This window comes from Drosophila rhopaloa, unplaced genomic scaffold, assembly GCF_018152115.1.
Source record: "Drosophila rhopaloa isolate 14029-0021.01 unplaced genomic scaffold, ASM1815211v1 contig_178, whole genome shotgun sequence".
In the NCBI taxonomy this organism is placed as follows: Eukaryota; Metazoa; Arthropoda; class Insecta; order Diptera; family Drosophilidae; genus Drosophila; species Drosophila rhopaloa.
In genome coordinates, this window is record NW_025335059.1 from 4,469,633 (window position 1) to 4,492,539 (window position 22,907).

Genomic DNA, 22,907 nt, shown 5'->3' on the forward strand with positions numbered 1-22,907 from the left:
GTATATTTAATTTTTAGTTTATATATCTGCTTAAATATACAGTTTAAATCAATTTATTTAACGATACCTCAATTTAATTGACACGCTTGAAAAAGAAAAGAGTTTTATTCTACTCCATAAATTAATTTTTTAATTTCTTCTTTGGCCTTGTGGTGCATTGTTTTGACCACCCTTATATGGACTTTGCTAGTGGATTGATAAGGATAATGCAAATGGCTCAGTTACCGCCAACCAACCGCAATTAAACTGACCCAAAGCCGTTGCCTGGTAACCCCGAGCGTCCACAACAACGGGCTGGGTTCAGGACCAAGAAACGTGGACAAAACCACCACCGCCACCAGTTTAGGCACCAACGAAGGACCAAGGACAAACCCTTGCAACCCGTCAGGTCAGTTAGGTTTGTGTATGTAAACAAAGAACACCTAAAAAGTGATCAAAAGGTCGAAAATATTAACAAGATGCAGCCTACAAATGTTGAAATAAATTTATTGGGTAAATGAAAAAGTTTTATTACTATACATAAAAATCTAATATATACCCGTGTTTGGTTGATAACGTAAACAATAAAAATGATTAAAAAGGATTCACAATTACCAAAACTGACAACTTAAATTGTTTAGTGAAACATAATTCTATAATTAACAAAGAGAATTAATCAATAATTCTTAAATATAATATAAGTTTATATATAACTCAGACCAATAAATATAATTAACTCAAAGCCCCCAATTAGTCACTTTGTAAAACATTTCGGTTTCGAAAACTACCCTCTTATAAGAAATAGGTTAGTGAATTATTTCCAAACATTACCTGATGAAATTGTCACTAAAATATATTTAATAGAACAACTTGATTAAAATGGCATATTTCTATCCTAACGCCAAGGACAATCGACCAGGTCAGTTGAGTTTTGTTGACCTAAACAAAGACGTGCGCCGCCAATACAGAAACCCAAAACGCGCAAATAAAAAATTAAGTCAAATGTGCAATTAAAATATAAATATTATTTATTATACAGTATAGTATGGTGTATATTCTATATTCGTGCATGTGCATGTGCATGGGTGGTGTGTGTGTGTACATGTTTTTTTAACGTGCCTAATCTTCTTAGATGGATGTTGAACCCCATTGGCGTAAACAAAAAAAAGAAATAGTATAGAATGCGAAAATATAATCTATATGTGTTTCTATATATTCCATTATTGATCAGTCTGTGTAATCTCTCTCGCTGGCCCGCCTGATGCTAAATGCTAGATGCTGACTGCTGACTGCCAATGCTGATGCTGATGCAGTGGCTCCGGCTGGCTGTGGCTCCACCCGTTCAATGAACCGGCACCGTGATGCGGGGCGATAAACTTTTGGTCGTGGTGCGATTCCGGCGTTGCAAAAACAGCTTCACGTTCTCAAGTGGCAGCTGGAAGTGATAGTAGGCGCAATAAGGCAGCGGATCCCAGTAGGCGAACAGTGCCTCCCTCTTGTCCAGGGCCGTTGTCGAGGTGCTCCTCTCTAGCGCCGACCAGCTCCAGTTGGGCAGCTCGTCCTCCGGCAGTCCCCTCCTATGGATGCACTTCATCGCGCGACACAATAGCTGGGCATGCGATCTATTGTGACATATGTAGGGCAGGGCCACGCCCAGTCGCGTGCCCAGTGGCACGAATTGACCCCCGTGGGCGGGGCTCTTGACCAGCCGGAAGCTGATGTGTCCATTGATGGGTCTCTGGAAGCGCACCTTGGCGAAGAAGGAGCGCAACCAGAGTTCTATCTGCGCCTCGTCATCCCGGGGCACTGGTATCAGGTTCTTGGTGTGGTGCTCCACCCTGCAACTTACATTGGCCACCACCCGCGAATCCTTGACGGTGGTGCAGGTCACATAGTGATGATAGCCCGGCTGATCCCGCACCACCAACCATGGTTGTCTCTCGCTGATTTCATGCTGGTTCAGCTTCAGTTCCGCTCTCCTATTGGGCAATATGTACTTGTGCCGCTCCAGCACTCCTTGCATTCCGGCGGCCATCAGGATGTTCCTGTAGCTGCCCACGAAACCACTCTCGTATATCTGTTGCAACTGTCGGGGAGCAGTCAGGACCACATGGGCGGGCAGAGCCATCTGTTGCTGCTCGCATCTCTGGAAGAGCTGCAGGCAGTCATCCAGTTGCTGGGTCTCCTGCACGCCCGGTATGAAACTGGCACAGCCCAGTACCTCCAGGTGGGGTCGGGCCAGGGCATCGTAGTAGGCCGGACTGGTGGCGCACACCGGTACATAGACCGAGGGTCGCTCCTTCTTCACTATGTGGCACAGGGCGGCTATGTACTGATCTGGATTGTTGGCCGTGGGTCTGGGCACCACATAGAACTTATCCACCGCCGTGGAGAAACGGGCCAGTCCAAACAATCCCTCAAACTCGAAGACCACCACTCGAGCGCCGGATCCGTAGAAGTTCCTGGCCAAGTGGAGGGTCTGTATGGTGCTGCCGCAACTCAGGAGAATGGTCTTTTGGCGCTGCACTGCACCCAGTTCCTCCTCGCCGCTCAGTAGCCACTTGACCAGGGCAATGGGCACCCGCAGGAGTTTCCAGAAGATCCAGAGCAGAGCCGACAGCCAGAAGCTGGGCGCCGCAATGGAGAGGGGTATGTAGAGCACATATCTCAGGATGGTCAGGACCAGTCTCATCAGCAACTGGGGGCCAAAGAGCAGGACTCGAGTGCCCAAATTGGGTTGCGGCGGCGACTGCGTCTGGAACTGACTCCTCAGGAGACTGCCATCCGCAGTTCGCTGGCGTCGCAGGGTGACAAAATGCCTGTGCGGCGTCTGCGAATCCTTGTCCTCCTCCTCCTCCGACTGACTGGGGTGCTCCGGGATCAGATCCAGCGAGTTGATGCGCCGAAACTTTGAGCGCGAGGCCTGGCGCAGTTGCCGGGCGTGCTCCTGGCGCAACAGCAGATCGTCCAGGGTCTGGGACATCTTCACTCTCTCACTCGCGTATTCCGTATTATCTCTATCTCTGCCGTGTAATCTTCGATTATCGCTGCCGTGCTGCTGCTGGCAAAATCCGAACTGTGACTAAAGCGCGTATTAAATAGGAGCTATACTTTAAACCTATGGGATGCAGCGGTGGCAATTGATAACCCACCCCAGACACATGTCCATCGGTTGGGATCGGCCAATCCCTGTCTATACCTGCACTGCTAGAAAACTTTACACACTAATCTTCCAGCGTTTGAATTGTTTCTGATATGAGCCCGAATGAATAGGTCTAATGGCTCTTTATCGCACTGATTAGTTAATTGCACTATTTTTATTGGAGCTTGAAATTTACTTCGGCAACACGTATTTTCTAAGAGCTTATAAATAGCACTATCAGACTCAGACACTACAAAAACCTTTAAAGTTTAAAGTACATATTTCAAAATAGTGACCTTAGGAGTAGTGACTTGCTTTCAATTCTGGTAGGTCAGTAATCTTAATGACTATGCTGGTGGGCTTATCATAAAATATATTGATGGTTGCTATGCTAGAGCTTTGCTTCATAAAGAAAATTCAATTCAAAGAAGGTACCAAGATTATAAAATCAGAATATTTAATATTAAAGTTCACATTGTTTTAAAACTAATTGGAAACTAATTGACTATTAGTCATTTTTGAGGAATCCATTAAAGCATTCGTTGAAAATATATTTTATTGCACTACAAATGCTTTATTACACCGCTTGCAACCTTTTTGTGATGTTAGTCTTAAACATAATCTCTACAAATAATAGTAATACTGAATATTATTTTCCGACTATGCCAGATCAAGATGATGAAATGGCTGTGCTTATATATAGACGATGACAGTCTTTGGAAGATTCTCAGTGTAGCAGTAATTAGCTACCGCACATATAGACTTGTGTGGATGATCAGCCGAACAGTGTGTGTAAACGTGATGTTTATTGTCGCCAACTCTCCGGCAGATTCGCTCGCCTCTGGCCGTCTGTGATCTTTTGCAATCGGCTTATAAATCATCGCCGCAGATTGAAGGTTCCAGCGAAGTGGCGCCCGTTGTCAAGAGAGAAGGCGGTGGTGTCCGAGAATTCGGAGAGTTCGATCGATGCAGCGCAGGTCCCCAAGCAGATCCAGATTATTGCTCAGTGGGACTTTGGTCCGGCACACACACTCGCAAGGTATTCAATCCCATTTCTGCTGATAAGGGGTCTACTGTGAACCCGAGAACCCGAGAAAGAGAAACGCGACAGGCAAACTTATGCTTGGAATAATCTCACACCTACACATAGTATAGACCTTATGGCATCGGGCCGAGATTAAAAACTGAAAGTGAAGCAAACAAACACCTTAGTGGCGAATGCATAACCAATCTTCGGACTTTGAGAGTCTACTCGTACACATAGTTGTTTCCACATCTGCACACGAGTTATATAGAAATAAATCTGTGTACCTGCCACTTTGATATTTTCTCAAGGTCGCTTCTCAGGTTAAAAGCGGACACTGATAAGCATACTTATTTTATTTTAATATATTTAAATTAAAACGTTTAGTCTATTTTTTCTGACATTTTTTCGTTGTTCAGCCATAGAAATAGCTGTCTCACCTATGTACCTACTATATGGTATAGCCGTGTGGCTTGCACGAGTATGCAGTTCTCTGATATGAACGATGGCGATAACCTAAAGGTCCTCCACCGCAATAGAATTCGCAACCTGTGCCAGGAAACATTTTGACATTTGCTTTCAGCGAAGGCTAACTCAGTATTCGCGGCGATCGGTACATTACGTGAACGAAGATAATGCTAAGCTGATCTGAACCTTTTGTAAAGTCAGAAAAAAATTATGAAATAATAAAATAAAATATTTGTCATTAAAAATTTTTTTTAAGAAATGACTTAATAATTTTTTTGTGCTCAAGACAGACATTTTTGTTAGATGTATACCCAAACCTATTTATTTTCTTTAACTATTTGTCGTCGACTTAATAATACATATACATATGTACACAAGGGTTCGACTATTCATAGAAGCTCATTTATATTCACCGCAAATAAATCATGAAAAGGGTTAATAGCATTGACAGAGCCTCCTGTACACTCCCAATTTATGGCCCCGCTAGTTGACTTATTAAAAGCAGTTAGGCATGAACGATGTGACCAGGAGAGGAAGCACCCACCACCAGCTATACCGCTGCCTATGGGTTATACCCCATCGATATCGCCCGATTTGACCGACCGCATTCGGAATATGCTTCGAGACACGATTTGCATTTGTTGCTCGCTCGCACGCCAAACATAATTGTGAGCTCCAGCTCCTCTTTCCGTAATCAATTGCGGTTGCCGGTGGTAACCAGGAATTTGTTAATTCAATGTTTATTCTGCCCCAGTCCTATGCACCCGGGAAAGTTGCAGTCCCCAGACGGAACAGGCCCTAATGGCGGTTAGTTTGAAAGGGGAATCCTTTCTTCCTCCTTGCGAAAAGTTGGCTGGGCGCTCAGTTGGCTTAGTTCCGCGGGCCCAGACAGTTCGATTCCTAGTCAACCCAGCACAGCCCAGTTAGGCCCTGATTAACTTTCCCTCCCGAAAAGCGTTTGTTGCGTTAGTACTTCCGCATTCCGCGAATTTGTGTCAATTGCCACCAGGCAGAACACGTTAGCGGAGGAGCCGCAGTCCTCGAGCCCCAGGATTCCGTGATAACTTGATGAGTATTCAATTGGAGCTCAATCAGTTAACAACAGTGTCTAGTGCGCGGTCTTAATTCGGACGGAAAATAAAACGATACAAAAGGAAGTGCCTGAAAACTCAACTCAAGGTATAAAGTGGTATATCAGCCACATATTGCCAGTGAGAAGTAAGTTACAGATTGTTGTTCGAAAAGTGCATCCTGTTTGATAAAAAAAATTTTAATTAAAATCAGATAAAAGCTTTAGAAGTGTAAATCAAATATATGTTGAGTAAGAATGATTGAAAATTATAAAATGTTATTGGTTCCTGGTTTATTTTTTTAGGGCTCAATTCTTAATTAAAGTTTAACAAACCTTAATGCATACAATTATAAATATGATTTAACAAAAGAATTCCTAACATTTCACTTGCATTTTTTGGTTTTACATTAATTAATTTTTCTTTGCCTTATTAAATACAAATAAGTTTTGCTTTAAATATCGTTCAGTATACAAAACGTTAAATGTGATGATAGTTTTTTTGGCAATTTGATTCATTTGTTACTGAAAGTATCTGAAAAGGTATTTAATTTTAATAACACAATGCTTCCTAAGATGGTTGACTAGTTCAACTTAAGCAAAATAAACACTTCATAGCTAATTTATTCTATAAATATTACCAATATGTTAGGTAATAGCTTTCCAATATATATATTGAATCGATGTCCTTTTCAACCGAAGACATCGTTGATATTTTCTCGATTGGCCCACTCTGCACATAAACAAGAATTACGACCACCATTTGGCTGAGCCCTCGGTGATAGTAAATTGTGAACCAAAATAGAAAGTTCAAGCGACCAGACGCAGATTGCATGCCAAATCATAGTCGCACTATCAAGGATATTATTATTATATTTTTATTGTTTGCATAAACACAAATGGCAGTGGGTTGGGAAGGGGGAGGGGTTTGGTTGCATGAGGAGGACAGCATAAGGAGCTCCAAATTAGAAGACGCATTCGTGTCAAAGGAAGTTTCAACAGCGGCGGAAATGTTGTTTATTAAAATAAATACGAGGACAAGGAAAATATTATTACTTTTGGGGGTGGAGTTGGGAGTCGGATTGGAGGAGCATGGGGGTGGTAAACACAAACACTTGCTGTCCTGGTGACAGACTGTGCAATGCGTGCCGTCCCAGGCCCAAAAACTATTTACTCAAGTGGGCCCCCAAAAATATCATTCGAAAGTATGGACGTACCGGAAAGAAATCCTGCCTTTGGCTGGGATCCTTAAACGATAATGAAGGGGGGCGCTGAGCTTGTTTATTTGCGAGGGAACATCACCTCGGTGCAGCTGTCATGACGACTGGCTCCAGTCCCGGAACAAGTTAATAAATCAATTTGGACTAACTTATCGAGTCGTTCTGGAGCGTAGGCGAGGCGCCAAACTTTTAGCCAGAAAGTTTCCGATTCATATAGCCCATACCCTTTGCCTGTAAGCTGAAAGGGTTGCCTGGATTAAAATGAATGGAAGGGTCGGTTTCTATATCATACTTATTTCCATTTAATTTCTATGCATTGAGTTAAATGTTATTAACATTTATTTCTGATAAACATATTTAAGCCAAAATAACATTAGGGTAAAAGCAGGAATTAATGATTTATAATAATACATATATAATTTAAAGTATCTTTATTAAATTTAAATCATAGTATGAATAAGAAATGAAAAATCGTTTTAACCTAGTTGTCTTTTTTAAAATACTCTGGCATACATACAAAATAAAAATATTTGATTTTATTTAATAAATATTAATATTATATTATTAACATTTTAAACGTATATTTTATATGATACACATATATTAATTTGGTTAAAAAAAGCCAGGGTAAGGTATAGTTTTGATAATCCAAAATACATAACTTTTATTTGATTTCCTGCTGTTGCACGCAATGGTAACCGCAACACAGCAATTTCACTGGAGAAAGCAAATCAAACTCACTCTACTTTCCCCAACTCCACCCACAGATGCAGGCGTATCGCGATAACTTCAAGCAAACGCCCTGCCCATCGGCCGTCGACCTTCAGGCGGCGCCACCACCCCACCCACCGGCGACCGCCTCGCGCCTCCCCTTCTCGCGCAGCCAGCGTGGGCGTGACCCCTCGGCCAGTGCCGCCTCCGTTTGCGCCTCTGCCGCCGGCGCCCTCACGCCCAGGATGATGAGTCCGGGTCCGCCGGGCGGAGGAGGAGGCGGTGGGAGCGGGGGTGATCCCTCGGCCCTGCTGCGCCAGAATCAGGAGCTGCGCCAGCGGCTGGCGGACGAGTCGCATAGCTATCGACGCCGCCTGGACACCTACAAGCAGGCGCAGCACAACCAGGCCAACTTGGTCAGCCGGCTGCAGTCGAAGATCCAGCAGTACCGTCAGCGGTGCAGTGATCTGGAGGATCGCATGCACGAGACCATCAAGCCCACGGCGGGGACAGGACCCAAGTTGACCACGGGTCCCACCACCAGTCAAGTGCTGGTAAGTAAGCGGATAGGTAACATTTCTTACGTTTTCAAGTTGGACAATTAAGTTTTCGAAAAGTGTACAAAAACACTACTTTTAGGATATATAAACTTCGGTTTGCGGAAGCTTGCTTCTTGAGCTATGAGTTTTAAAATACAAAATATATGTTCGATTTTGTATTTAATAGTTCTATAGGTTGTTAGAAATATAAAAAAATATTTTTGAAGTGTTAATAAAAAGTTAAAAGGAACATTGTGTATGAGTATTGAAATATCATTGCTAAGATGTATTTTCTAGCATGCTTGAAAAATATTATTAAGTTTCAAAATTGTATAAATTATTAAATAAAATATTAAATATTAAATATTAAATAATTCAAATTCAAAGAATTATACAGACGACCGATTTTAATAAACGTTTTAATCAATAAGAAACAGCAACGTTATGTATGAGTAATACGTTTTTCGTTTATTTTAATCTAATGTGTTTTTTTGTAGTATTTTATATAATTTGGAAGTCATAGGCTAATTTGATTGCAATTATCATTAAAATTCGAATGTGTATATGTAAATATAAAAAGCGATATCATTATGTAGCGGTTTCAAGATGATTTATGATGTTTAAATATATGTACCTTGTTTTTCCCCAGTGCTCCACTTCCCTGACCCTGGGCCAGAGCAGTTTGCCCTGCAGTTCCTCTCTGGACTCGCCACCGCCCAGCTGCAGCCGGGACTATGTCCACGACGATGTCCTGGTCACCGGCGGCGGAACAGCGGATCTGTGTCGCAAGCTGGAGGAGGAGCACCAGCGCTGCGAGCAGATCCTGGCCCAGAACAGTGCTCTGCGCCAGCAACTGGAGGAGTCGAATCGCACCAACGAGGCTCTGACCAACGACCTGCAGAAGCTGACCAACGACTGGGCGGGCCTACGAGATGAGCTGCTGATCAAGGAGGATGAGTTCAAGGAGGAGGAGCAGGCCTTCAAGGACTACTACAACAGCGAGCACAATCGCCTGCTGAAGATGTGGCGAGAAGTGGTGGCCGTCAAGAGATCCTTCAAGGAAATGCAGACGGCCATGAAGGCGGAGGTGGCCAAGATGGGTCAGGAGATCAGCTGCGTGGGCAAGGACATCAGTGGCTCCAATGCGACGGTGGCCTTTGCCCATCAGCAGGCCAAACGGGCGGCAGATGAGGAACTGAAGCAATCGCAGCGTAGCAACGATGAACTGCAGAACCAATTGGCTACATTGAAAGTCCAATACGAGAGCGCCCGCCACGAGATCATGGAGCGGGATCAGCGGCTCCTCGAGCTGATGAATCAGTTGAAGAAGCTGGAGGATCGCTGTGCCCAGGCGGAATCGCAGGCGGCCCTGGCCAGTCGCTATAGCGATGAGATCGAGCGTCTGAACAATTCCATGCGCGAAATTGCCCAGGCCGTCGTTCAAGATGCAGAGAATGCGGATCGCGAGGCAGACGCCGAGGTCACCGGTGGGGTCATGCAGCACATGCACCTGACGCGTGACGCCGCCTCCGTGGCAGGTGGACCGGGAAGCACCAGCGGCGGTGGTGGTGGAGGTAAATCCCCACGTCGGAACTCTACACGCGCATCTCAGGCCTTCGCCGAGGGCACCATCTCAGCCGTCCAGGCGGCGCTCCACAAATACCAACTGGCCCTCCACGACATGCAGGTTAAGTTCCAGCACTCCAGCGAAACACTGCGCACCACCAAGTCGCAGTTGGAAACCAGCGAGGGCACCAAGCAGCTCCTGACCACCAAGATGCAGCAGCTCACCGAGAAACTGGACAGCAGCAACTCCAAGCTATCCGAACTGCTCCAGGAGCGAGAGAGTCTGCAGCGGGGACTGGACGAAGTCCGCACCCAGAAACAGCAGTCCGAAATGGGACGAGCCGATATCAATAGTGCGGTAAGTGGGCAAAGAACAAAACTACAAAGTTCGTTCATGATATTAATAAAACTATTAAATCAAAAGCGACGTTCACTTGAAGATAATATTGCCAATAGAATCAATTCGTCATTCGAAAAACTTTAAAAAGTAATTTAGCTATAATTTATTATAAATATTATCGCTTGATTCCATTCTGAAATTTTTTAATTAATGATTAAAGAGGAATTTCTGGTTTTTTTCAAAGTGTGGATGTCAAGGCAGATTGGGGGCGGATCGGCGATAACTCGATTAGTCTGCGTCTGAGTCTGATTACGCCGTAGATTATATATTAATGATTTTTCCAATTCAAATCCGGGGTGATGCCATGTCTGCGATGAGTTACAAATTATGGCTGCGAAGATTGCACTTGCAGACGGCGTGAGTAGAAATGACAAGGGGCTGAGTTCATCAGCACTGGGATTTCGTATCTCTAAATGGGTTGCTCAGGATCAGGAATAATGTTTAAAATAGAGTAGAAAAATTTCTTATACAATAATGGCGTTAAGGAAGAAAACGAAATCTAAACTGATTTTTAGATTATAAATATTGTCTTTCAAGTAAACTTGTCAACTAAATCAAGCTTAGTCAATACCAACGAGAGAATTAAAAACAATATATATTTTAGGAACTTTTTAAATATTTAGAAGGTACAAATGAGCAAATCGAATTGTGTATAGCAGTTAAAATTTAAAATATTATAACTTTTGATGATTAAACAAAAACACCTCCCTTTATATTTAAGTTATAACCACATTATATCCATTCATTTAGTTTGAAAACCTGAGCGGTGACTATGAGAAGCTTCAGCTGAGCTATGGAAAACTGCAGAAGCGCATCGATTCCATGGAGGAGGACAAGAAGGCCGTGGAGCTGGAAATCCAGCGTATTCTTAAGGACAAGAACATCACCGAGTTGAACCTAAGGTAGGTGATCTAAGTACTATATGAAAGACAGCTAGTAAACCCCTCAAATCCCAACAGATCCGAGGAGGATCGCAGCAGTCGGTTGAGGGAGGAGACCATTTCGCTCCGCGAGGAACTCAACCGGGTGAGCCTGAACCGGGATCTTTTGGAACAGCAGCGCATCGAGTCGGACAACCTGATCAACCTGCTCGAGAAGCAGAAGTCCGACTTGGAATACGATCTGGACAAACTGCTACTGGAAAAGTGCGATCTGCAGGAGAAGCACGAGAAGCTTTCCAACAATAGCTGCTCTACTACCGATGAACTGAAGAGCGTCCAGAGCTGCCTGCAGGAAACACAGGAGGAGCGCAAGAAGCTGCGACTCCAGTCCGTCGATCAATCCAACGAGATTGGAGAGCTCAAGAAGGAGCTGGCTGTACTGGACAAGGCACGACTCGAACTGGAGACGGACAACCTGTCCGCTGGCGAGAAGCTCAAGTGCCTGCAGTTGGAGAAGGAGAAGATCCTTCAGGATCTGGCCTGCGTCACCCGGGATCGTGGTGACATCCACAATCAGCTCACAGCCATGTGCCGTAAAAAGGAGGCTTTGAACGAGGAACTCATGCGGACGCGTCAGCGTTTGGAACAAACCACCGAAACAAACAGTCGCCTCAATCGGAATCTGGAGGAGATGGTCAAGGATGTGGAGGAAAAGCAGGTGGTCATCGATCTGCATGAGAAGGACACACATCGCTTGAACGAACTCCTGGCAGCACTGCGTTCTGAGAAGGAGTCTCTGGAGTCGGTGCTGTTCGATACCAACACCTCACTGGAGGCCACCGAAGAGCGACGCAGCCAGCTGGAGCGGGATCTCCAGGAGGCTTTGGTAAGGGAGGAATCCCTGAAGAATCACGTGGCTCGCCTGCAGAAGGATCTGGAGCAATGCCAGCGCAAGGCGCAGGAGACTAAGACGCAGTTGCTCAATGCAGCCCGGGCGGCGGAGAGTGACTTCAACCAGAAGATCGCCAATCTTCAGGCCTGTGCAGAGGATGCGGCCAAACGACATGGAGAGGAGATTCTGCAGTTGCGAAATGCCCTGGAAAAGCGGATGCAACAGGCTTTACAGGCCTTGCAAACGGCCAAGGATGATGAGATCGAGAAGTTGCAGGAGCGACTGGCCACCTTGCAGGCCCATCTCGAGAGCCTTGTCCAGCAGCACGAGGAGGCACTGATCCGGGCCGAGAGCGAGAAGCAGCAGGCCTTGTTGATTGCCCACCGGGACAAGCAGGCGGTGGGCGAACGCCTGGAGGCCGTGTCCCGGGATCTCAAGACCGAACAGGAGTCCCTCGATCGCAGCAGGCGTGAGGCTAATGCGCGGGATGAGAAGCAGAGGGCTGCGATCGCTCAGCTCAAGGACGAAATGGTGCACATGCGCACTAAGGAGGAGGAGCACAAGTGAGTAATTCGATTTCTGTGAATTAAAAAAGTAGCAAGTGCCCTGTTCCCTTACTAAAGCACATTTTTATTGGTCCACTTTGTAGAAAACATTCAAGAAAATGCTTTCCCCATTAAAAAAAGACAATTATTGATAAGAACCACCCGACTAAGCGCACTTAGCTCAACTAAACGCGTTCAATATTATATATCAAGGACTTTTAGTTATATTAAGAACTTTGGTTAATAATTTATTGTATCCCACAGGATTAAGCTAGAGGAGTGCATCCGCAGGCAGGAGCTTCAGTTGAGTAGCATACGGGAGGAGCGCGAAACTCTCAGCCGTGTGAGTGAGGAGTTAAAGATGGAGATCCGGCTGAAGGAGGACAAAATGGAGGGCACCAACAACGAACTGCAGGATGCACTGCGCAAGTCCAAGGAAGGTGAGTACTAATGCACCTAATCCTCACTTGAGATCCCTAAAATCAAGCCCATAACTTATATTCCAGGCGAGGGCTTCATTGACAGTTTGCGGAAGGAGTTAACCGACTGTCGTCGGCAGTTGGCCGATAGCAACATCGAACGGGACAAGTATTCCGGCAGCAACAAGGAGTTGCGCGACCATGTGAAACGCGTGGAAAGCGCAAAGCGGGAACAGGCTCGCGCCATCGAGGAAGCTCTGCAGAAGATCAGCAATCTGGAGGACACCAAGAACTCTTTGGAGAATGAGCGCACCCGATTGAGCACCATTCTCAAAGAGACGGAGAATCACTTTACGAAGACCACACAGGATCTGAATGCCACCAAGGCGCAGCTGCAGAAGGCCCAGGTGGAGTTTGCCCAAAAGGACGAGGGTGGCAAGGAGCTTCAGAGCAAGCTGGTCGCTGAAGTGGAACTGAAGGAACGGGCCCAACAGGAACTGTGCCAGATCAAGAAGCAGTTGTCCGACTTGGAGGCCAATCTGTGTGCCACTCGCCAGGAATTGGGCAGAGCTCGTTGCCAGAACAACCAGGAGGAGCACCGATTCCATGCCAGGGAGCAGGAGTTGGCCCAGCGGTTGGAGGAGGGTCGGGGCAGGGAGAAGCGACTGGAGGATCAGAAGCACAACCTGGAAGTCTGTCTAGCGGATGCCACCCAGCAGATTCAGGAGTTGAAGGCCCGTCTGGGCGGAGCCGAAGGTCGCATTCGAGCCTTGGATGAGCAGTTATCCTGCGTGGAGCTGCACAAACGGGACACCGAGCAGAAGCTCTCCTCAGTGGTTCACACACTGCGCAGGATCGCCGGCATCCAAGTGGACGGCAGTGTGAATCTCTCGCATCGCTTGCTAAGTCCATCGAGGAGATTCAGTCCATCTCGCAGTTGCGGAGATTATGATAACAGAAGCACTTCACAGTGTCCGGATGGACCCATCGATGTGGACCCTGATCTGGTGAGAAAGGGAGTTCGCAACCTCATGCACCAGGTGGCCCAGCTGGAGCGCGAGAAGGATGACTACAAGTCCCAACTGGGAGCAGCCAAGAAACAGCTCCAAGATGCCGCCGAGCAGCAATTGAAATGCGATGCCAAACTGAGCAAGCTGCAGGCCATGTTGAGGAACCTCCAGGAGGAGAAGAGCAACCTGGAAACGGATCGAAAGATGAAGATCTCCGCCATCCAGGCGTTGGAGGAGAAGCTCAAGCACCGCAGCGACGAGTGTCAGTTGCTGCGGGAACGCTTGGCCCAAACTGAGATGCAACTGGCGGCCACCTCTGAGGAAAATGGCCAGAACGAGGAACGCCTGGAGAAGAGCCGACAGCAGTGCTCCAAGCTGGACAACGAGAAGCGTCAGTTGCAGGAGGAACTGGCCAAGGTGGAGGGCAGGGCCAGCAAGCTCGATCTCCAGCGGGTTGCCATGGAGGGGGATCTCACCCGGCTGCAGATGGCTCTGCAGGAGAAGGACTGCAGCATTCGCCAGATGGCCGAACGACTGGAGAACCAAAATCGCGCTCTTACCCAATTGGAAGATCGCTGCACCGCCCTCAAGTCCACTGTGGATCAATTGAAGGAACGCCTTCAGAAGTCCGCCGTGAGTGAAACCCAGCTGAGGGGTGAGCTAAAAACCTTGCAGAAGGAGCTCTCCGAGCAAGGTCACTGCTCGCAGGCCAACGAGGACAAACTGAAGCTGGTGCAGAAGTCCCTGCAGACGGCCGAGAACGAAAAGCGAATCCTCACCGAGCGCCTGGACAGCGCCCAGACCAATCTCAACGAGCTGCGTCGCAGTCAGCAGGCCCAACTGGATGGCAACCAGCGGCTGCAGGAGCAAGTCACCGATCTGGAGGTGCAGCGCTCGGCTCTGGAGTCGCAGTTGCGCATTGCCAAGTGGAACCAGGAGAGCGGCGGCGACAAGGCAATGACCAATGGCAATGGCGGAGGCAATGGTGAGGAGGAACTAAGCAGACAACTGAAATCCTCGCAGCGGGAAAAGTCAGAGCTACGCAGCAAACTACAGACACTACAGGTGGGTCAATTGGACTAATTTCTAACTTTATGATTATTTAGAATTAAAGAGTTTTATAACCATCTCGCTTTCATTGCAAGTCATTATTGGCTTAACTGCGTATGAGTGATATGCTACTAAACTATTACCCATACGCAGCGTTGCCATTGAAAATGTATATTGTTGATGTATCATTTTTCTTTGCTACTTATTCATTTTAAAACGAAAACAATACCTCAAAATATTCACAGGACAAAGTCAAGCAGTTGGAGTGCGAGCGGAAGAGCAAGTTCTCCGGCGGAAACGCATACGATCGGGCCGAGAAGTCCAATTCCTATTATGGTGGAGCGGCTGATTCCGGGGAGTTTGATTCCAATCGTTACGATGGGGGCGCAGGCAACGCTGGCCCTGGAGGTGGCGGCTCCTTCAATTGTGGATTGGATCACAGTGTGATCGAGCAGGAGACGCGTGATCTGCGACTCAAGGTGCGCCGCCTGGAAACGCTGCTGGCGGAGAAAGAGTCCGAGTTGGCGCGATGCAAGGCGCGGATGCACGACAGCGCCAAGTGCCATGATGGCATGGACGGGGATCGCTATCGCAGTGCCCAGATGCACGCCGAGAAGCTACTTGACGCTAGGGAACAGTCCCACCGCCAGCAGGTTTTGCGCCTAGAGAACCAGGTGGGTACTTTTAAACATTTCTAAGATAATCCAAGGTAATGGGCTATACCTATTTGACAGATCTCCATGTTGCGCGAGCAGTTGGCCCAAGAGGCTAAGCGACGGCAACAGTATATTTTACGCAGCTCAAAGGCCAATCGGGAGATGCAGCACCTGAGGAGCACACTGGGAGACTCCCTACGCAACGTGTCTCAGCACCCGGTGGATGCCCACCTCCTGGAAAGCGAAAGTAGACGGTGAGTCTGTGACCTCATTTATTAAAAAAATGATAACTTACACCATACTTTTTTTTACAGTCTCGATTCGGCCGTTTCTATGAGTTTGCCGCCGTCAACCTGTCGGGACTATGATCGCGATTAGTGCGATGTAAAGAAATTTGGATAAACTGTATCCCGCCAAGAAGACGAAACGCTCACTGCCACTTGCATTTATTTAGAAAAGGCTTCCTGGACTGCTCCAGTCGCAACTGAGTTAATCATCGCATGCATTTCAACTCGTTTGCCTTAGTACAATTCTAGCTGTTCATTGTCTGCCCTGATAGACAATCGAATATAGTGCGTTCCATCCAGTCGCATTCGGGCATCCGGTAGCGATGATGCCATCCTTTCATCTCCACACAAATAACTATGCATTAAAGGGTCACGAGTTCCGATTCTCCCTGAGCGAGGGAGAACACCGAACTATATATCACACGACAATTTACATCATTTGCATTTACATATTGGCCAGAACACCGAACTAGTCAGCACGAAATCAAGCAACTATATTTAATCCTTAGCATATCTATCCTATATACAGTGCGGTTCATCGACTGCATATTTTATAAAGTATATATATACAAAAGAAACACACTTCTAATGAACACAACTATCTGAACTGAGCTATTATTTTTTGGAGGGTTTTAGCAGCTTCTCAAGGCATTGTACTACCAATTTCATATTGGCTTTTTGGGCCGAAAGCTTGGCCACTTCGCCTACGATGGCGAACAAAGCCTTGGACTTGCCCTTTTGGTACTGTTGAACTGCCTTTGACTGGTTGGCAATGGCTTGCTGGCAAAGGTTCTCGATCTTCTCTGGACTGCAAATTTGCTGAAGGTTGTGCAGCTCAATGAGCTGGGATGGAAAATTTAAATAAACATTTAAGCTCAACATGTTTAATGGATTTAAGGGACTAACCTCGTTGACTTTGATTTTGGGGTTGTTGTGCAGCAATTCAATAAGCTGTCGCGCAGCCTGGAGATTAATCTGCTCGCTGTTCAGGTATTTTAATATATCTTTCAAATCGTCAGCACTTATGGAGCTAATTTAAAGTGAAATATGCATATATTAAATAACGGTTTAACATTGATTTGTCCTGGTACCTTACCATTTCTCCACATCCAAGTTCACCTTGTTGCAGTATGTCAGCAAATCGTTAATAAGGAAATTGTAAATGACTTTGTTGGGCAATTCGTTTAAACTGCGGCTTATGTTCAGAAAATGATCTAAAAGAATGGGCTCATTCTAGAATAAAATAACGGATAAATTAATGCGTTCAGAAACAAAGATTCTAGCACCAACCACTAAAATGATGGCAGTTTCCGCATTAAGGTTGTACTGCTCAAGCAGACGTTGCCTTGTGTCCTCTGGTAATTCTGGAATTTCCTCGCTCAGAGCTGCCACAGAAAGCAAATCCTCACTTGACTTTGATCCCGGTTTAAGGTTTACATGAAGAGGTGGCAGATTTGGCTCTGGCATGAATCTGTAATCCTGCAGGACTTCCTTGTCACGCATGGCCACTGTTCGCCTATTTTCGGCATCCCAGTTTCTTGTCTCATTTGTGATTACACCGCCGTTAGCCACAGTTTCGAGCTGCCGATTTATTTCATAAGTAATGGCCTGCGAAATGCTGCGAACCGAGCCAATGTTTTTAACTTCGGTGCGAACGCCCAAGGGATCGCCTTCCTGGTGAATGGATATATTTGCATCTACACGCAGTGCCCCCTCTGTAAGCAAAGGTAAATGCCTTACAAGCCAACTAGTAAAATCTTAATTTACCCTCCATTTTGCAGCTGCAAGTTTGGAGACGCCTTAGTATCAACATGAGTTCCTTGACTAGTGAGGCTGCTTCTTCACCCGTCTCCAAATCTGGAGCAAATACGAGCTCCATGAGGGGCAACCCGGCGCGATTGAGATCAACCAGGCTTCTTTTGAGATAATCATCGTGCAGGGATTTACCACTGTCCTGCTCCAATTGTAGCTGGAGTAGTGTAACCGTCTTGTAGTAAACTTTTTTGCCTGGCGTTATTACTGGGAAGGTCATTTTTCCATCATTGGCCAGGGCAGCTCGTTGCTGGGTGATTTGGTATCCATTCTATGTATGGGAAGAGTATTTTTAAGCAGTTTGATATGGCTAGAAGTTGTAGTTACTGGCAAATCCGCATAAAAGTAATGCTTGCGATCAAACATAGACACCTCATTCACCCGACAGCCAAGAGCCAGTGATGTCTTGATGCCGGATTCCACACACTTTCTGTTGAGCACCTGAAAACAGGTAATAAATGTAATAAGGATACTTTATTTATATGTTTCTATACTGACTGGCAAAGTGCCCGGTATTGAGGCATCGAAATAAGCCACCGACGAGTTAAGGGGTGCTCCAAAGGATGTACCACCTCCGGAAAAAAGTTTGGATGCACTGGCGATCTGTGCATGGACCTCCAAACCCACAACGCTCTTCCATTTTCTGAAAAACTAAGATTTAAAATAAATCCTACAGTATTATTCCACCTTCTTACCTCTTCGGAACGTTGGCCAACTTGGGTTGCGTAGCAAGCCGTCGGATTATTGTAATAATGCATTGTGTTATTCTAATTCTGTAATGATTATAACGTATCCGCACAAGAATCTGCGAAAAGTTGCGCCAAAACAGCTGATGTTGTTTTGATTGCAGCCAAAGCTGCCAGACTGTCGACCGCTGGGTTGCCAGACAAAACCATCGATTGGCTGGCGATAACAGCAAAAGAGAAATATCACAAAAAAAAACCTTTTCATTTTCAAGACAAACATGTAAAAAAATATGAGTTTGGCAGAGGTAAGCATAGTATTTGATGCACCGCAACAGTCACAATTGTGTGCAGAATCGAAATCAGCAGTACTTTAATGCCAACGCTTGTTCTCCAGTTGATAGTGACCAAGACAAGAAAAAGCACACGCAGCTCTGCAAAAGACAACCACGACGACGAGTGAGTGGAGTAGAAAAGGACCAGGAGTGGAGTAGTGGAGTAGGAGCAGGAGCAGTAGACCGAGGGCGGGCGGAAAAATCAATCGCAGCGACAGGGAGCCAAGAAACCCGCCACCATGGTGATAGAGAAGATCATCGGCGACCTGGAGTCAAACATGACGCTGGAGAATGAGGAGGCCAAGCGGAAACTGGTGGAGCTGCTGACCCAGAGTGAGTCATGTCCAGATCGGCCCTAGATGCTTACTTTCCAATCATCTATTTCACTCCACAGACAAGGAGCAGTGGTTGGTGCAATTCATGCTGGACTACTTCTTTAAAACCGGATCTCAGCGCATCCTGGAGGTACTGGTCAAGGCTCAGGCGCCGCACGATGGCTACATTTTCGACCGGCTAGACGATTGCCTAAAGCAAGCTCAGCACCGGGTGCAAAGCCTCCAGGTATTCTGCTTCATAGTGCGTCACCACCCCACTTGGCTGTACAAGATCGAAAAACACCGGCTGATCAAGAGCGTTTTCAAGCTGTTGACGGTGAGTTCGGGGAGTAATTTCAATTCCTGTCCAGATTCAGAATGGCTTTCTTTCCCTCTTGCAGCACGAGAAGGAGATAGTGCCGCTTATGAGCGCTCTGTTGTGCATCATCACCCTACTACCGATCATCCCGAATTCCGTGCCCAACTTCCTCAACGACCTGTTCGAGGTATTTGGGCATTTGGCCTCGTGGAAGCTGCAGAACAAAAATATGCCGGACGAGAAGCTCGTTCACCTACAGTTGGGGCTGCAGATGCTGTTTCACCGCTTGTATGGCATGTATCCGTGCAGCTTCATGGCCTATTTAGGGGAGTTCATCAAGCGGGGCAACGGCGGCGGTATCTTTCAGCACACGATCAAGCCGCTGTTGGACACGGTGCGAGTGCATCCCATGCTGCTGACGGCCACGCCAGAGACGGAGGTGAACAACACGCGCTGGAAGGAGATGGAGCCGCATGACGTAGTCATGGAGTGCGCCAACCTCTCGCTGCCTGTCCTTTTGCCCGAGGCAAGCAACGAAGACGGCAGCTATGCGTATCCCATAACCCCGGGCTACAGCCGCATGACGTCGAACACCTCAAATACAGACTACAGCTATCAACTGAGGGAGTTCCAACATTCAAAGAACGTCTACGCTCGCTTCGATTTATCTGCTTCGGGTGGAGATCTGGGACCGATCTGGAGTCCGCACAATGAGATCACGACAGCTAGTAGCGCCATACCTCTGACGCCCACCACATCGTTTATTTTGCCACTTCAGCCGACGATGAATTCGCAGCTAATGGTGGGCATGACGGGCTCCTCGCCGCCCGAAGCTGCTGTGGAGGCCACCCCGGAAACAACACCCCTTAAGGATGTCAGGGAGATCAAGCAGCCAGGTCGAGCTGTTAACTCTCATGCGGCGAGAGCTATCTTTACCACGAGCCAGCCCTCTTCGCCCATGCGCAAGGACCAGCAAAGTCTGTTCAGTTTTCCGGATGTGAGTCGAGAGGCCGCGGAGGGAAGTACCACATTTCTGGAAGTCACCAGCTTTACCTCTTTTGATCGACGCCTGCAAAAAGTCATCCAAGATAGGCACAACGTAGAGCGATTTGTTAACACATCCCATCCCAGCAGCCTGCCGGAAATTAACTCGGATTTATCCCTCGTTGGAGCTTCCGCCTATTCTGCTGCCACTCAGGAGGACGCTGCCGTATGCGGCGAGTGCAACGAGACTGACGGCAACCGGTGCAGCGTGGGAGGGCTACACATGCCCACCAGCCGATCCATGCACCAGTTGGCCAAGAGGCGCCGCAACCGCATGGCCAGCTACAGTGGCAATGATACCTGTGCGGACAGCAGAAGTTCGGCAGCCAAGAAGGCCAGTTGGAGTGCGGAGGCAGAGAACCCAATGCGGCGGACTAAATCCTGCTCAGCCCTTGCCGGATTGCAACAGCAGCATCTGGAGGAGAACGATGACGAGGCCGATTGTTCTGGTCAGAGACAGAAAACGGAGAATGGAACTACGCAAAAGACTGGGAGCCGCCTGCAGAGGAGCGGCCGAATCCTGGCCATGTCGGCGCCCAAGGAGCCGGCTAGAAGCTACGCCCACGCCTTCACCCAGACGGTGGAAGGAGTGGATAGTGCTCCGCCGCAGTACGAGAATTGGCTGATTGAACTTCTGCTCGAGTGCAAGGAGCAGCGGAATAACTATGAGAGAAGCCTTCTCTATCCGCAGGATATCCTGGACGAGTACATCAAGCATGCGATCAAGGCCAATGAGACCTTTGATGCCGAACAAGGTCAGCTAATGTGCCTGCAGCTAGAGTACGAGAGCTACCGGCGCTCCATTCACGCTGAGCGCAATCGGCGACTCATGGGTCGGAGTAGAGACAAGCGCAGCCTAGAAATGGAGCGGGATCGACTTAGGGAGCAGCTTAAGAACTTCGATACGAAGAACAAGGATCTGGCCAGTAAGATGGATAATGCCATGCGGATAGCCAACGAGCGCCAGAAAACCCACCAGGAGGAGCTAAGCGAGATGAGGTCGAAGTACCAACATGAGCTGGAGGAGAAGAAGTGCCTGCGAGAGGCCAATGATGACCTGCAGACGCGCCTCACAAGTGAGGTGGCGCGCCACAAGGAGATGAACTACGAACTGGAGTCGCTGCGAGGACAGGTTTTCAGTCTGGGCACCGAATTACAGCACACCCAGCACCAGGCCGACTTGGGGCAGCAGTGCAAACAGGAGTTGGCGCGCTTGGAGGCCGAGTTCATCATTATGGGCGAGGTGCAGGTGCGTTGCCGCGACCGTCTGGCCGAGATCGATAATTTCAGGGCCCGTGACGAGGAACTGCAGATGCTGCAAGAAAGCAGCCAGCTAGAACTGAAGGGTGCGTATTTGTTGTGGTTTTATTATACGAATGTTTACTCATTCCGTTTTTATTTATTTAGAGCTGAGGCACAGCCTGGACGAAAAGACATCACAGCTGGAGAGCATGAAGCACAAGATCAGCGACTTGCAGGCCCAGCTTTCCAACAGCGAGAAGGCCATGACGGAGCAAAAGCGACTCCTCAGCACGGTCAAAGATGAGTATGAGGAAAAGTTCAAGGTGGGTTTATTTATTTTCTGCTTTAGCAATTCTGGCAAAAATAATGTAATACACTTATTAACTAAGTTTGACTACTATTTATCAAAAAGATAAAGCTAAGGTCCGGTTCGTCAAACTTAAAATTCCAATTAAAGCTATGCTGTATTTTGAGGAATGTTTTATTTATCATTCAAAGCTAATTAACTTTGTATACTTGCAGTCGGTGAACAAAAAATACGAAGTGCAGAAGAAGATTATCATGCAGATGGAAGAAAAGCTAATGATGATGATGATGCAGCCGCAGGGAATAGCAGGTCACAACACCTGCTCTCCGGACACGGACAGAACTGGTGAGTGCGGCCGCTCCCCCTGAGTTATGGAGCCCTTCTTAATGGTTCCTCCCACAGACATTGCCTCATCCATTGAGCGCAACTCCCCGCTGTCCACCTCGCTGGCATCCAGCGAGAGCCTGTCGGCCAGCCTGCGCTCCACGGAGCTAAAGAACCTGCAACAACTGGTGGACACGCCCTCGATACCGGAGGTGCTGAGCAGCTTAGCCGCTGGCGCCCAGTTTGAAGACGGGGTGCGTTTGCCTGCCGTGGATCTAGCCTCATCGGCCAGCACCGCCAGTGCCATTAACATCGTGCCGCACGCCTTGGACCTGCCGTCGACCTCCGGCGGCATTGGTCACACGCTCACCCACCCACATCCGCATCCGCATCTCCACTTGCAGCAGCAGCAACACGATCAGATGCAGCTGGAGCAGCAGGCGCTGTTTGTAAAAAAGAACTAGCTTTCCTTCACTAAAGAATTGTGAATTGGGAAATCCCACACAGGAAATATACAAAAAAAAAGTTATTGGTTCTTCATATTTTCATATTCAGTTTAAAACTGTAACTAAGGTTTAATAAATCGCTGACTCCACGCAATAATTATAAAAGTTATACAAAATATTAATGTTTGAAATTTTAACTTGTTTAGCACATTGCAATTTGTTG

The 22,907-nt window shown here is 47.2% G+C and overlaps 4 protein-coding genes across 5 annotated transcripts; 2 read left to right on the forward strand and 2 right to left on the reverse strand.

Annotated features, from left to right (window-relative positions):
• Window positions 1-369: 369 nt before the first annotated feature.
• LOC108046326 (rootletin) lies at window positions 370-16,465 on the forward strand. 2 transcript variants are annotated; one of them, XM_017125956.2, is made up of 10 exons: window positions 370-388; window positions 7,670-8,167; window positions 8,802-10,076; window positions 10,869-11,020; window positions 11,078-12,454; window positions 12,701-12,876; window positions 12,943-14,930; window positions 15,161-15,589; window positions 15,650-15,825; window positions 15,886-16,465. In XM_017125956.2, exons 2-10 carry the CDS (start codon window positions 7,670-7,672, stop codon window positions 15,947-15,949), a joined length of 6,135 nt encoding a protein of 2,044 aa, XP_016981445.1. In that variant the 5' UTR covers window positions 370-388; the 3' UTR covers window positions 15,950-16,465. The 2 variants fall into 2 exon arrangements, with proteins under 2 accessions (XP_016981445.1, XP_016981444.1); XM_017125955.2 differs by lacking the exon at window positions 370-388 and adding an exon at window positions 5,437-5,831.
• Window positions 990-3,071, reverse strand: LOC108046329. Its single transcript, XM_017125958.2, has one exon. It carries the CDS (start codon window positions 2,960-2,962, stop codon window positions 1,322-1,324), a length of 1,641 nt encoding a protein of 546 aa, XP_016981447.1. The 5' UTR covers window positions 2,963-3,071; the 3' UTR covers window positions 990-1,321.
• LOC108046330 (glutamyl-tRNA(Gln) amidotransferase subunit B, mitochondrial) lies at window positions 16,329-18,929 on the reverse strand. Its single transcript, XM_017125959.2, has 9 exons — window positions 18,920-18,929; window positions 18,366-18,573; window positions 18,169-18,313; window positions 17,998-18,111; window positions 17,626-17,941; window positions 17,149-17,573; window positions 16,955-17,091; window positions 16,765-16,888; window positions 16,329-16,701 (listed from the first exon to the last, which is right to left on the reverse strand). Exons 1-9 carry the CDS (start codon window positions 18,927-18,929, stop codon window positions 16,474-16,476), a joined length of 1,707 nt encoding a protein of 568 aa, XP_016981448.2. The 3' UTR covers window positions 16,329-16,473.
• LOC108046327 (hamartin) lies at window positions 18,571-22,875 on the forward strand. The gene is made up of 7 exons (XM_017125957.2): window positions 18,571-18,661; window positions 18,751-19,021; window positions 19,083-19,339; window positions 19,404-21,711; window positions 21,773-21,930; window positions 22,130-22,259; window positions 22,317-22,875. Exons 2-7 carry the CDS (start codon window positions 18,928-18,930, stop codon window positions 22,700-22,702), a joined length of 3,333 nt encoding a protein of 1,110 aa, XP_016981446.2. The 5' UTR covers window positions 18,571-18,661; window positions 18,751-18,927; the 3' UTR covers window positions 22,703-22,875.
• Window positions 22,876-22,907: the final 32 nt, after the last annotated feature.

Bases quoted from the DNA above. Each gene is read 5' to 3' on its own strand.
- LOC108046326 (XM_017125956.2), top strand. From the start codon at position 7,670: ATGCAGGCGTATCGCGATAACTTCAAGCAAACGCCCTGCCCATCGGCC. The intron at 11,021-11,077 runs GTAGGTGATCTA...AAATCCCAACAG, and splicing joins ATCACCGAGTTGAACCTAAG to ATCCGAGGAGGATCGCAGCA. The intron at 14,931-15,160 runs GTGGGTCAATTG...AAATATTCACAG, and splicing joins GCAAACTACAGACACTACAG to GACAAAGTCAAGCAGTTGGA.
- LOC108046329 (XM_017125958.2), bottom strand. From the start codon at position 2,962: ATGTCCCAGACCCTGGACGATCTGCTGTTGCGCCAGGAGCACGCCCGG.
- LOC108046330 (XM_017125959.2), bottom strand. The intron at 18,112-18,168 runs GTCAGTATAGAA...ACCTGTTTTCAG, and splicing joins CAATACCGGGCACTTTGCCA to GTGCTCAACAGAAAGTGTGT. The intron at 17,092-17,148 runs GTTGGTGCTAGA...ATTTTATTCTAG, and splicing joins AAACTGCCATCATTTTAGTG to AATGAGCCCATTCTTTTAGA.
- LOC108046327 (XM_017125957.2), top strand. From the start codon at position 18,928: ATGGTGATAGAGAAGATCATCGGCGACCTGGAGTCAAACATGACGCTG. The intron at 19,340-19,403 runs GTGAGTTCGGGG...TCCCTCTTGCAG, and splicing joins GCGTTTTCAAGCTGTTGACG to CACGAGAAGGAGATAGTGCC. The intron at 22,260-22,316 runs GTGAGTGCGGCC...TTCCTCCCACAG, and splicing joins TCCGGACACGGACAGAACTG to ACATTGCCTCATCCATTGAG.